The 13666-nt window shown below is 50.7% G+C and overlaps 2 protein-coding genes across 2 annotated transcripts; both read right to left on the bottom strand.

The window, feature by feature from the left end:
- Positions 1 to 789: 789 nt before the first annotated feature.
- LOC121852823 (tyrosine-protein kinase fyna-like) lies at positions 790 to 4757 on the bottom strand (the record flags this gene model as incomplete). The annotated part of the gene is made up of 5 exons (XM_042346713.1): positions 4702 to 4757; positions 3241 to 3292; positions 1811 to 1913; positions 1373 to 1498; positions 790 to 873 (listed from the first exon to the last, which is right to left on the bottom strand). Coding segments are annotated over exons 2-5 (347 nt in total), but the record flags the coding sequence as incomplete, so codon positions are not given.
- Positions 4758 to 5848: 1091 nt separating this feature from the next.
- LOC103190987 (MRG/MORF4L binding protein) lies at positions 5849 to 11057 on the bottom strand. The gene is given in 6 exon segments (XM_042346712.1): positions 5849 to 6388; positions 6390 to 6502; positions 7131 to 7205; positions 8548 to 8629; positions 9727 to 9848; positions 10909 to 11057. Coding segments are annotated over 6 exon segments (567 nt in total). The 5' UTR covers positions 11024 to 11057; the 3' UTR covers positions 5849 to 6328.
- Positions 11058 to 13666: the final 2609 nt, after the last annotated feature.

Raw genomic sequence — 13666 nt, forward strand, 5'->3', positions numbered from 1 at the left:
CAGATCTGAAACATGGAATAACAATAATAATAATAACAATCTTGCCAGCTTGAAACTACAAGACTGGCAAGGCTGCTGTGGCTAATCTGAACACCACCAGTACTGCCTGGCAGACAGAGGGTGGGCAGCGGCCTCTTGTGGCTGAGCCAAATGGGTTACAACTCAGAACCCGACCGGAACAAGGATTTCGGATTCCTGCTGGTGTCAGCCATTCTCACCCGGGCGGGACCTGGGCAAAGAGCAACGGGTAATCAGGATGTTCTGCTGAATTAATTCTCTGATAAACAGCAAGTGGTGCACCTTGAATCAACCAGAGATTATCTACCTGATGGTTCTCTCCTCCTGGGTCATGAAGAAATCACTGCGGAAAGCTACCCAGGCTGTCTGTCACTCTGGCTTCACGCTCTCTGTGAGATTTTCTATATTTATATCATAATTGTGAAGAATGAAGGTTTGGATTGGAATGGAGCCTCAATAATAATAATCCTCGCATTTGATATTGCGCCTCATCACGTCTTCGAGATGTCGCAAAGCGCTTCACAGAATATACTGTAAAGTGAATTGTCTATATATTTTGTGGGTGAAACGTGGCAGTCAGTCAATTGCGCACAGCAGTGTCCCACAAACAGTCATGGGTAGAGTGACCATATTATTCTTTTTTTTAGAAAAGCTTTAAACACCCCCTCTAACTGAGCTCCCAGGCCTGTCCATTCTCTGGGGAAGCACATTTTGACAATAATTAACTAGAGAAAGTGACAGTATTTCTAGGCTGTGAGCATAGGAACCTACCTCTCCTCCAGTGGTTTGGTGTCTGAAGTTGAGTCACTGATGGTTTGATCAGAAGCAGGAGACTTGGCACATTGCCCTTCAGATCTGAAACATGGAAACCGGTCTTTATTCAGGGCAAGGAATTGTCCAAAAGCCGTCACACATTAAACACCGACAATCATGCTCGTAACAACTTTAACCAAAGCAAAACCAGCCAGAGTGAGCAAATGGTTCCAAACTGGTTGGGTCGCATATTTGAGAAGTGAAGCTTTCAGGACACTGTGCCATTCAGGTAGAATCCTGTAGCTCAGTGGTTAGAGCACTCGCCTCGCAAGTGAGAGGACCTGGATTCGATTCCCGGGCAGGGCGAAACGCTGGGCAAGTTTCCTTACTCCACTCACACGCCTCTGTTATTTATTTAGCAGTAAGTAGAAACACGGTTGTTAGTTGATTGGCGATCCCTTTTCCGGGGTAATAATCACTTAAAAAATGTTTTTTTTTTAAATTTGGTCACTCAATCCAGGACACTGTGTCACTCAGCCAGGTACAACAGGTGAGCCGGGGAAGGCATGATTGTGTAATAAAGACTAATACAGGCACCTACCCCTCGTCCTCCCCCACTGGTGCCATCTGTTCATTCTCCTCATCATCCAGGGTCTTCACATAGTTGCTGGGGATCAGACCTGCTGCTTCTGTTCTCAGAGAGCTGGCGTACCACCAGCCATCATTCCTGCAATCACACACACACTTTGTTTCTGAGGCCCTTAGCATCGTCAGGACCTTTCATCAGGATCTTTACTTCCATCGTGACATTTGCTCATAAGCCAGTGGTTACACCACCGTCTGAATTCATTTCTGGTTCTCATCAATGCACCAGATCAGAAGCTCAGGGTAGCCTGAGCTCAGTGCTGGGGCTTCAGTCTCTCGTGGTCACATCCACACCACCGATGTCATAGACATAGACAAACATGGTGTCTTGACCCAAGGGGAGGGGAGAAGATTGCAAGCAATGTGTAGAAAGGTCAAGAGCATTGGAACTCACACTTTGTTCAGCACCCTGATTATCTCTCCCTTCTCAAAAGCCAACTCATCCTCTTCACGTGTTTTGAAGTTGTACATTGCGATGGCAATCTTTACTGTGGTTCCTGCAGCAAACAGGGGTTTATCAGAGAGTAAACGTGGCTTGTAACACACTGAGCAAACAGCGAGGTCCACGGCGGCTACAATTCCTTAGTCACTAATCACCAAGTCCCCACAGTATCACACAGTTACCGTCGGCCAGGACATCCTCCACTTCACAACAACAACAGCTACAAACACATTTACACAGCGTCGTTCATAGACAAGAGACGCCCCATAGCACTTTGCAGATGGGATTCATTAGAAACAATGGGAATGTTGTTAATGGAGACAAATGTGGCAGCTAATACCAGCGACGTCTAGCACACAAGATGTGCAGCTGATGAATTTTTGGAGTGAATTTGTAGGGAATATAAATCAGCACCGCAGCTAAATAAACCTGCTGCTGGGGGCGGGGTGGGGGGGAGAGGGAGGAGGTGTCCCTTCCTGCATGAAACACAGGCCAGACAGGAGCTAAGTTAGTGACTTTAACTGGAAATGATAATAATCTAGAAATAAGTAATAATAATAATAATAATCCTTGCATTTGATATAGCGCTTTTCACGTCGGGAGGACGTCCCAAAGCGCTTCACAGAATAGACTGTAAAGTGAATGGACTGTATATTTGGGCGAACGCGGCAGCCAATTGCGCACAGCAATGTCCCACAAACAGGCGTAGATTGAAAATGACCAATTTATTATTGTTTTGTTTTGGAGGGATTATTATTACTCTGTGTGGAGTAAGGACACTTGCCCAAGGTTTGGCCCTCTGCCTGGAATTGAACTCAGGTCTCTCACTTGCAAAGCGAGTGCTCTAACCACTGATCACTGACATGGAGACAAACAAGTGAAACCAGGAAGCAGTTTTTCCACCAAAAGGACAGTGGGAATCTGGAACTCTCTTCCCCAAAAGGTAGTGGATAATGGATCCATTCAGATTTTCAAGACTGAGGTGGATAGATATTTGTTAGGTCAGGGGATCAAGGGATATGGGGCAAAGGCGGAAAATTCAGGTTGAGGTACAGATCAGCCGTGATTTAATAGAATGGTGGAGCAGACTCGAGGGGCTGAATGGTCTACTCCTGTTCCTATGTTTCTATAAGGCAGCCAGTGAGCTCAAGTACCACAAACAACAAAAATGAGGAGGCATTTTAAAGTGAATTTCTGGGGGAATTGGGATTGGGGGAGATGTTCGACAGTAGGGTTTGTACAGAGGGTATTGTTGGGGGTACAGTGGGTGTGCAAGGGTCAGTGTGTGGTTGGGGGCACGGGTGTGTGAGGGTGAGTGTGTGGTTGGCAGCACAAAGGGCACCCAGAGAGGGCACCAAGCTGAACCCGTGTGTGGCACTTACCGCCTGTACAAGGAGATGATCCGCCTTCCGCCATCAGTGCACTTTCAGTTCACTGAAAACAGAGAGTCAGAAATCAGGCTGGAGGCTGCTCTAGAGAGTTCATTTATTCAAACAGTTTGAGGTGTACCAACGCAGTCAGTATATCATACGGGATGGTTTGTTACCTCTTTACCTCGCTGCTACCCACACGACTCCGTTAGTGCCCACTCTCCATTGCTGAGCCATCAGCAGCCTATTGATATCTGTCCTCACCTGATCACCAGGTATAGGCATGGAGTGAGCGAACAATTTTATTTGGGGGATTTGAGGACCAGGACACCAGAAGTCAGAAACTCCCTTCTCTTTTCGAACAGAGCCACAAGATCTTTAACAGGCAGACAGGACCTCGGTTTAACATCTCATCTGATCTTTCAATTCTATTTCCCCACTTTTTTACCCCCATAACCCTTTTCTTGTCCCTTTTAATTGTCTCATTCGATTCAACCTGCAAGGCTTCTGAGGCAGCCCACATAACGTTTCCTGCACTAAATTCCGTCCCCCCATCACCCCAGTCCTCACCACTGGCTTCCCATCCCCAAACAAATCAATTTCAAGTTCCTCACACTCATTTTCAAATCCCTCCATGCCCTGGCACATCACTCTCTCTCTGACCTGCTTACTCCCCACCCCACTACCCACTGCCTCCGCTCGACTGGCTCCAGCTTCCTGCTTGTCCCTCGTGCCCTCCGCTGCACTTTCAATCACTACAATCCAAATTCTGGAATATTCTCCATCTATCCCTCTTCCTTGCCCCTTCCTTCACCATCTTCAGATCGCTCCTGACAACCTCCCTCTTCGACCGTGCCCGAGCTCAGTGGTTAGAGCACTCGCTTTGCAAGTGAGAGACCTGAGTTTGATTCCCGGCAGAGGGCGAAACCTTGGGCAAGTTTCCTTACTCCACACAGAGCCTAATAATAATCCTCCAAAACCAAAACAATAATAAATTGGTCATTTTCAATCCACGACTGATTGTGGGACATTGCTGTGTGCAATTGGCTGCCGCGTTCGCCACAAATATACAGTCAATTCACTTTACAGTATATTCTGTGAAGCGCTTTGGACGTCTAGAAGACGTGAAAAGCGCTATATCAAATGCAAGGATTATTATTATTATGGTTACCTCCTCCGTCCCCCTGGCTCAGCGTTGTGCTCCGCCACTGTCAAACGGACTGGGGGGGTGGGGGCTACTTATATATGTTGCCACTGACTGCCCAGCAATGGAGATGCAGACAGTGGGAATTGACCCTGGGAGGTGTAAATAAAACCAGCAGCTAATCAGCTAACTCACACTTCATCCTCAGCAAAATCCTTTCAGGAACCCAGACCTTTCACTTTCACATGTGAGGGAAGCCAAGATCCACCATCAAACTCACTGCCTTCAATCACCAGAACACAAACACCACAAGGATATTGTAAACTCACCAGCACCAACGTGTGTCCTGGGGTGAGGTCTTCCTGCTGCAGGCTCCGCACTGCCCCTCGCTTCAGGCAGCCCAGCTCAGCACCTCCCTGTGTGACTGCAGCACAAACACACCCGCTCAGTAGAGAGTAAAGACAAGCGAATGGATCTTATCAGCGGCTAGAGAATACAAAGTAACCCCTCACTGAAGCTGGCGGAAGCTGGAAGAACAGGGCTGGGTTCAGACACTGCCTGATGGAGGAAGGCATTCCAGGTTTTCTGTTGTACAAAAGTCCCCTGGTGACACAGTAGCAAACATTGCCTTGCACTGGCAGCACAAAGCTACAGACCAACTTGTGGCAGGTGTTGGAATTAGAAACATGTTATTGTGTAAAATATTATTTGGGTTCTGTTAGAATTGGTCCTCGTGGTGTTGGGGCTGAGGTAGTGAGAGGAGGGTAATTATCCACTGTCCTCACTCTGAGAATCAGCCACTTGACTGATTTGATCACTCTTGGTCAGTAACATGGTCACTCAATAATAAATAATAATAATTTGGTCACTCAATTCACAACTGTTTGTGGGACACTGCTGTGTGCAATTGGCTGCCGTGTTTCACCCGCAAAATAAGTCGCTACACTTTACAGCATATTCTATGAAGTGCTTTGAGACGTCTCAAAGACGTGACAAGGCGCTGTATCAAATACAAGGATTATAGTACTTTTAAGCAATCACATATTCCTGATTTCTGAGGAGTTCCGTCTCAGCCAGGCCAGCGGTTGTGGTTACCCCTGGCCGGGTCTCAGTGCCCAGGCTGCAGGTTGCCAGATGACAGCTGTAACGTTGAGTGTGATGTCCTGCGGTTGAGTGTTCCTCACTCCTGTCAGTGTGTTCTGTCCCCGAGGCCTCTCTATAATGACTGACTGTCTAACTGACTGACAGGCTCATTTCCTAATGCTCCCGTCCACATTGTAATCAGACACTGAGCATTAAGCAGGTTCAGATCACTGGTCTGGCTGCGGAGGCTGAGCTGGTAACATGAAGGTTTGGGTCTGGGGGCCACTTGGGAGTCAGTGGGACTGTCCCTCAAGGAGAAAGAGGTGCAGAGGCCAGACGGCAACCCCACTGCACTCAAAGGCTGAGAAGGTTTGTCAGACAGGCGCAAGAGGAGAGATTGAACCTGGCTTTAATAACAAATGGGTTTGAAAAACATAAATCACACGTTTAAAACATATGTGCCACACGGAACATAACTAACATGAAGATCCAAGCTGGTGAACCGCACAGCGAGGCTGAGAGCAGGTGAGGCTGAGGCTGTGTCACACTACACCAGTGTCCATCCCTCAGTGCCCACAGCTGCCCTGGCGGGCGGGGCCGATTTCAGCTGCGTGTCCGTCACCAGAAGCCCAATGGCAGGGTCAGTCAGCAGTCCCTCTGCTCGGTGACACCGCACACGAGCTCAGGCTGGAGCCAGGCTTGCATTGCCTGTTATCACTCATGATTCCCGGCTGCTGTTTGAGGAGCAGCTGCTGCTGCAGCAGCCGTGTTGGTTGCACTTTTGCAGCAGGTTTATTCAGCTACAGTTCAGGCTCAGTGTGAATCGCAGTGCTGCGGAGTGTTGTTAGGGGTCCGCGGAGGGGCAGGTGGGGTCTATACCCGTCGGCGTTTGGCCCCGCTCGGGCTGGACGGGTTGCTGTTTGCACTGAGCAGGTTGGCTTGTGGCTCGGTTCCTCTTCCGCTTGTCAATCACTTCTTTGGCCCCAGGTTCCCCACAGCCAGGCCCTTTCTCTTTGGCCACCGACTTCTCCAATGGTTTTGTATTACCTGCAGAGGCAGAAAGCTTAAAGAGATCAGAGTCTCCAGACACACAGAAAGCTGTGGGCTGCTCTAGGGCATATTATCACTTAAACCAGGGTTCAAGCTCCGCTTAAGAATGGGATGAAAATCTCCTCTTATTAGTGCAATGAGACAGCCTCCAGCTAGTCAGTGAGCACTGGGGCCGCCCACAACTCAGTGTGAGACAGGAACCTCACTCGGGAGGCCACCAAAATGAGAAAGGTCTCCCTAGTGTGTGTGGGTGTGCTCTGTGCTTGGGGCTGAGCAGAGGCGGGTTTACCCAACCTGTACTGTGTGTAGCTGTTCCACTCTGCGCACTGACACGATCACAGGAGCCTACGGTTACACCACACTCCACAAACAATAAGAAAAGTGCATGGAATCAGACCCACAAACAGTGCCCAAGGACCCGGCTCAACACAACACAAGAATTTGATAGAATCACCCAAGGTTACAGCAAAGAAACCGGTCCCTCAGGCCATCATTACACTGAGGGCATTCTCCACATGAGCAATAATCGCAGCTCATTCCACTCGATCCAAACCTTTGATATTCCTGTCTTTCAAGCAGCTATCTAACATTTCCAGTCACGGACAGCGCATAGCCTGATACGTACCCTCCTCCAGGGAAGGCTGTTCAGACATCTCTTCTTTCTGTTCTTCCTTCGGTTCCTCTTCGGCTCCTGCTGTCCCTGTGACAGGAAGAGTGTTACACATCGGAGCCTGACAGTGAGCAGGACAGGACTATCAGCTAGTGAAACCTCCACATCTGTTTGCCACAGCACAGCTGGTTTGGGTGCAACCAGAGTCACAATAGTGTGGAGGCAGTTAACCAGACTGACTCTGGTACCAATGCTATCTGAATCCTCAAAACTCGCCAATGCGCTCAATAGTGGATCACAGAGTAAAGAAGGTTTATGGGCAGGTGGTGGCTGTTTGGCCCAATGTGGCTGTTCTGGTGCTCACTCCTGACCCCAGTTTATAGAATCATAGAATTATGCAGCACAGAAGGAGGCCATTCAGACCATCGTATCTGTGCCGGGCTCTTTGTACAGAGCTTCCAAATCAATCCCACTCCTCCGCTCTCTCCCCATAGCCCTGCAAACTTGTCCTCCCCAAGTAATTACCTTTGTATTTCTCCACATTAAATTTCACCTGCCACGTGTCTGCCCATTTTACCAGTCTGTCCGTGTCCCTTTGCAGTCTGCTACTATCTACCACACTGTTTACCACTTTCTCTTTGTAATAGCTCTCTTTGTAATAATCCTTACAATTGATCCAGAGCATACCATGCTGAAACAACTCCAAGAGAATTACTGTCAAGTGCAGCAACTGGATATTCGGAAGAAAACGTGGCAGCCAATTTGCACACAGCAATGTCCTTCAAACAGCCGTTACGTGAATGATGATTTTAACTGGAGGTGTAATGGTCAGTTCACTGGAGACACTCAGGTTTGAAAACCTTTATTACATCCCATCCCAACCTCCAGCAAAAACAGCCTCATTCCTCTGGTCCCAAGATCATCCCAGTGAGTCTCTATTCTGTACACCCTCACTCGCCTGTCTCCCCCCCCCCACTCGCCTGTCTCACCCCCCCACTCGCCTGTCTCACCCCCCCCCACTCGCCTGTCTCACCCCCCCCACTCGCCTGTCTCCGCCCCCCCACTCGCCTGTCTCCCCCCCCCACTCGCCTGTCTCCCCCCCTCCCACACTCGCCTGTCTCCCCCCCTCCCACACTCGCCTGTCTTCCCCTCTCCCACACTCGCCTGTCTCCCCCCCATTCACTTGCCCCCCCCACCCCACTCGCCTGTCTCACCCCCCACTCGTCTGTCTCCCCCCCCCCCCCCCGCTCACCTGTCTCCCTCCCCCACCGCTCGCCTGTCTCCCCCCTCCCCCACTCGCCTGTCTCCCCCTCACTGATTTCCCACACACACCACAGTGCTGGCAGGATGACATTGCTAACACTCAGAAAACTTCACAGGGGGAACGTACCATCAGGAAGGACATGTCCCACAGTAGTTACAGTCTCCTTACCTTCCTTCACCTCGTGGATGATGTCCTCGGGAAGAACAAAATTGCGCTCACCATTCGGGAAGGGCAGAATCTCAGACTCATGCTGGGGACAGACACAGAGCAGAGGGACATCCAGCATAAAATAACCTCTACAACAAGAACAACAAATTACATTTGTATAGCGCCTTTCATGTTGGAAGGACGTCCCAAGGCGCTGGACAGTCAGGGATCCACTGTGGAGGGCTTTGAAGGTGAGGACCAGGATCTTGAACTGTATCCTCTGTGTGATGCGAAGCCAGTGGAGTCGGGCGAGGATGGAGGTGATAGGGTCACGGAGGCTGTTGCGGGAAAGGACACGGTCTGCAGAGTTCTGGATGATCTGCAGCCTATGGAAGGAGGAGTTGGGGAGGCCGACAAGCAGAGAGTTTGTGTAATCGAGCCTGGATGTAAAGCCTGTGTGTGGATGAGGGTCTCGGCGGCCTGTGATGAGAGACAGTGGCAGAGCCGGGCAATGTTGCGAAGATGGGGAAAGATGGAGCAGGTCATGGCACGGATGTGGGGGGTGAAGGACAGTTGAGGGTCGAACAGGTCGCCGAGGTTCCGTATTGGTTTTGTGAGGTGTAGAGGGCATCCATCCATCAAGGGAGATGCCATCTATACAAAACACAGGCATTCACACTCCTACATTGTTGCATAAATTCCGACTATACCCCTTGCTCTGGAGTCCACAACGAGAAGGAAGGGTTGTCCCCTAACTAACTTGTCAATTCCCTTTTATTGTTTGCCACACATCAAGAAGATCACTATTTATCTCTTCCACTCTGAGGAACATAAACCAAGTTTAATCTGGTCTCTCGCCGTACCGAAACCATGACTTCCAGAGAATCACTTGTCACTGCATTTACTCCAAGGCTAGTATCTCCTTCCACAGACGGTCCCCACAACTGAATCCAGTACTTCAAATGGAATGTGTCATTAGAAACGTGAAGAAGTCCTCTCTATTCCCACATCCAAATTATATATATATAGGGCCCCAGTACTGATCCCTGCGGATCACAGGTCACAAAGAACACTCCTTAGTAATTAACATAATGGGCTGAATAACCTTCTTCTGTGCTGTTAGTTTCTAATTGAACCAACTCAATTTATCTACCTGTCCCCCACAAGACATGCTGAAAGGCTGGTGCATCAGCGACTCACCAGCGCTTGCATGTCATACATGACGTTCAGGTGTTCCCACACTATTTTGGAGGAGACCTGGCGGCCGATGTTTTGACTGAATTTGTCTCGGATGCAGATCATGTGGAAATGGCGATTAACTCCTGTCGGCAGAGAGAACAGATTAATAATTTGTTTCCGCAGCAACACCAGGAATGTGATCACCATCCCACACGGTTACCAGGGCGTCTGAGAGCGGGGGTGGGGGGGCGTCTGAGAGCGGGGGGGACGACGACGTCTGAGAGCTGGGGGGGACGTCTGAGAGCGGGAGTGCTTCGGAGAGCGGGTGGGACGTCTGAGAGCGGGGGGGGGGGGGACGTCTGAGAGCGGGGGGGGGCGTCTGAGAGCGTTTGAGAGCGGGGGGGCGTCTGTGAGCGTCTGAGAGCGGGGGGGGCGTCTGAGAGCGGGGGGGCGTCTGAGAGCGGGGGGGGCGTCTGAGAGCGGCTGAGAGCGGGGGGGCGTCTGAGAGCGGCTGAGAGCGGGGGGGCGTCTGAGAGCGGCTGAGAGCGGCTGAGAGCGGGGGGCGGCTGAGAGCGGCTGAGAGCGGGGGGGCGTCTGAGAGCGGCTGAGAGCGGCTGAGAGCGGGGGGGGCGTCTGAGAGCGGCTGAGAGCGGGGGGGCGGCTGAGAGCGTCTGAGAGCGGCTGAGAGCGGGGGGCGGCTGAGAGCGGCTGAGAGCGGCTGAGAGCGGGGGGGCGGCTGAGAGCGGCTGAGAGCGGCTGAGAGCGGGGGGGCGGCTGAGAGCGGCTGAGAGCGTCTGAGAGCGGCTGAGAGCGTCTGAGAGCGGCTGAGAGCGGCTGAGAGCGGGGGGGCGTCTGAGAGCGGCTGAGAGCGGCTGAGAGCGGGGGGGCGTCTGAGAGCGGCTGAGAGCGGGGGGGCGTCTGAGAGCGGCTGAGAGCGGGGGGGCGGGAGACGGGGATATACAGAAGCGGTGAGTTTGGACGCTGTGAGTTGGCCGCACATCGTGACGGGTCACGTTGACTGACTGACCAGTGACGCTCAGTGACCAGACACGGCCGGGTCACAAGGTCGCGGTGACGAACCTCTGACACCAGTTTCCAGAATATTCTCATTTATTCCAGTTTTTTGGGGACAGTTTTACTCCAGACTCCGATTCCCCGGGTTTGTTGGGTGTACTCCCCCCCCCGCTCCGGGGCCGCACTCACCCACAGGCTTATGCCCCAACATGGCGTGGAACAGGCAGACCTCCACCTCGGGGCTCCACGACACCGCCTCCTCCTCCCGCTCCTTCTCCACCGCCAGGGCCTGAACCTCGGCCATAGCCAGCAATCCACCCGCCGCCCTACTACCCTAGCCCCCAGGCTTCGGGCCTGCATCAACAGCCGCACCCCTGCCAGGAATCCCAGCAGTCCCCGCGCTACTGCCAGGAATCCCAGCAGCCCCCGCGCCACTGCCAGGAATCCCAGCAGTCCCCGCGCTACTGCCAGGAATCCCAACAGCCCCCGCGCCACTGCCAGGAATCCCAGCAGCCCCCGCGCCACTGCCAGGAATCCCAGCAGTCCCCGCGCTACTGCCAGGAATCCCAACAGCCCCCGCGCCACTGCCAGGAATCCCAGTAGCCCCCGCGCCACTGCCAGGAATCCCAGCAGCCCTCGCGCCACTGCCAGGAATCCCAGCAGCCCCCGCGCCACTGCCAGGAATCCCAGCAGCCCCCGCGCTACTGCCAGGAATCCCAGCAGCCCCCGCGCTACTGCCAGGAATCCCAGCAGCCCCCGCGCCACTGCCAGGAATCCCAGCAGTCCCCGCGCTACTGCCAGGAATCCCAACAGCCCCCGCGCCACTGCCAGGAATCCCAGCAGCCCTCGCGCTACTGCCAGGAATCCCAGCAGCCCCCGCGCCACTGCCAGGAATCCCAGCAGCCCCCGCGCCACTGCCAGAAATAATACTAATAATTCTTGCATTTGATGCAGTGCTTTATCGCGTTGAGAGACACCTCAAAGCGCTTCACAGGATATACTGTAAGTGAATTGACTGTACATTTTGTAGGGAAATGTGGCAGCCAATTGCGCACAGCAATGTCCCACAAACATTCGTGGAATAAGTGACCAAATTATTATTATTTATTGATTATTATCCCCAGAAAAGGGATCCCACTGACTGTACGTAAACCGTGGAGTCAGGAAACTTGCCCAACGTGTCCCCCTGACCCCGGAATCGAACCTGGATCCTCACGCTGAGATGGGAGAGATTGAAGAAGCTAAAATGACAGTTTAATTCCTTCCTCAGACCTTGTCTCAGCCTTTCCTCGTGTCTCATTCACACAGAGCCACTGAAATAAAATTTCAAATTTGTTGTCTTTTTTGACTCATTTCTCAATTTGAAACGTACAATATTTTGAACATTGGAAGCGGCTCCTCCCTGCGGAGACCAGAAGGTGGTGTTTGTTTCAATAACAAATTAGATAGATTTATGCTAATAACACCTCGGGATACAGTGTATAGTTTGGGACACGACATGTCAAACGACTGCCAGGACGGGGAACGTGAACTGGATGGACCTTCGTTTTCTTTCACCAGCAAATTCTTATGGTCTTAACAATTGATAAAATAAAAGCTGAATTCTCCCGCTCTCCGAATGAAACTGATATAAAAATAAACTTTCCTCTGTGTTTCTATCTGCGTGTCTGGCTATGTAGTCTGCTGAAGGTCACTTGACAACGTCAGACATAAGTTCCATCTCGTTTTAGTTGCACTGTGGCCTCACGCTGGGTGTATGGGTTGGATCCATCTGCAATTCTCTGCCTCATCCTCCAGGGCTCCAACCACAACATAACCACAGTGACAGGAGAGTGGGGATAAAGTGGAGGGACTCATCTTCTCAAAGAATCATAGAATTTTACAGCACAGAGGGAGGCCATTTGCTGTATCCTGCCTGTGCTGACTTTGGTTTCATTTCCACTCTCTGTCCTTTTTTAATATTCCTTTTCAAATATTTCTGCAATTCCCTTTTCAAAAGCTATTATGGATTCTGTCCTCAGACCCACGAGTAGGTCAGCCGGAGGTAATGTGAGAGGCTGTGTGTGGGGAGGGGGAGCCCAACCTAGCAATGATCTTCTAGTCTGAAGCAGCTGCATACAGTAACCTGATGCTGCGTCATGGAAACCCTATCGTACAAGAGAACCTGCCACCCAGCACACACTCACTGCTCACACAATCCCACTTACACTCCTGAAAAATAAATTAATTCCCAGGAATCAAATGTGCCCTCTAGACTGGTCACTCACAGCAGCAACTGTGCAAAACCCGACTGAGCTTAAAAAGCAAACTTTGCATTGACCTTGTTAGTAAATCAATGTTATAATAATAATAATCCTTGCAATTGATATGAGGATATCACACTACAGGAATCCACCTTCCCAAATCAAACTCAAATTATTATTCAGAATTTTGTTGATGTTATTGTCTGGGTACTTATTAAACCAGATCATTTTTCAGATAATCTTTTAAACACCTCTTTCGAATTATCAACAAATATCTGAAAACGAAAAATATAGCGTGATAAGGGGGTGAGGGGCAGCCACGTGGAACCCAACGGGCAATTGAGATCCAGCCCAGATACATCATTTCTATGATCCTGATTTGTATCGTGCTGAGAGTGTCACTCTATAACTGGCTGGCATAATAAATTGTAATAATAGATTAGAGAATGCGACTGAGTGGTTATGTATTAGTCGCCTTAAATTTAGTTTTTAAAATTGGTTTGTGAGTCAGAAAGTTGTGGGTTCAAACTTTGTGTTGTGTCTATTGAGCTGATAGACTGACTCCAATGCAATGCTGAAGGGGGAGAGGGGGCAGGGGCTGCATTGCTGGCCTTTTGGTTGTGACGTTGTCCTTTTTTTTGGTTGTCCTGTCTGTTCCACGTGGATGTTAAAGATACTATTATTACTTGAAACACAGAAGGGAG

The sequence above is a fragment of the Callorhinchus milii genome, unplaced genomic scaffold (assembly GCF_018977255.1).
Source record: "Callorhinchus milii isolate IMCB2004 unplaced genomic scaffold, IMCB_Cmil_1.0 Scaffold1433, whole genome shotgun sequence".
Classification (NCBI taxonomy): domain Eukaryota; kingdom Metazoa; phylum Chordata; class Chondrichthyes; order Chimaeriformes; family Callorhinchidae; genus Callorhinchus; species Callorhinchus milii.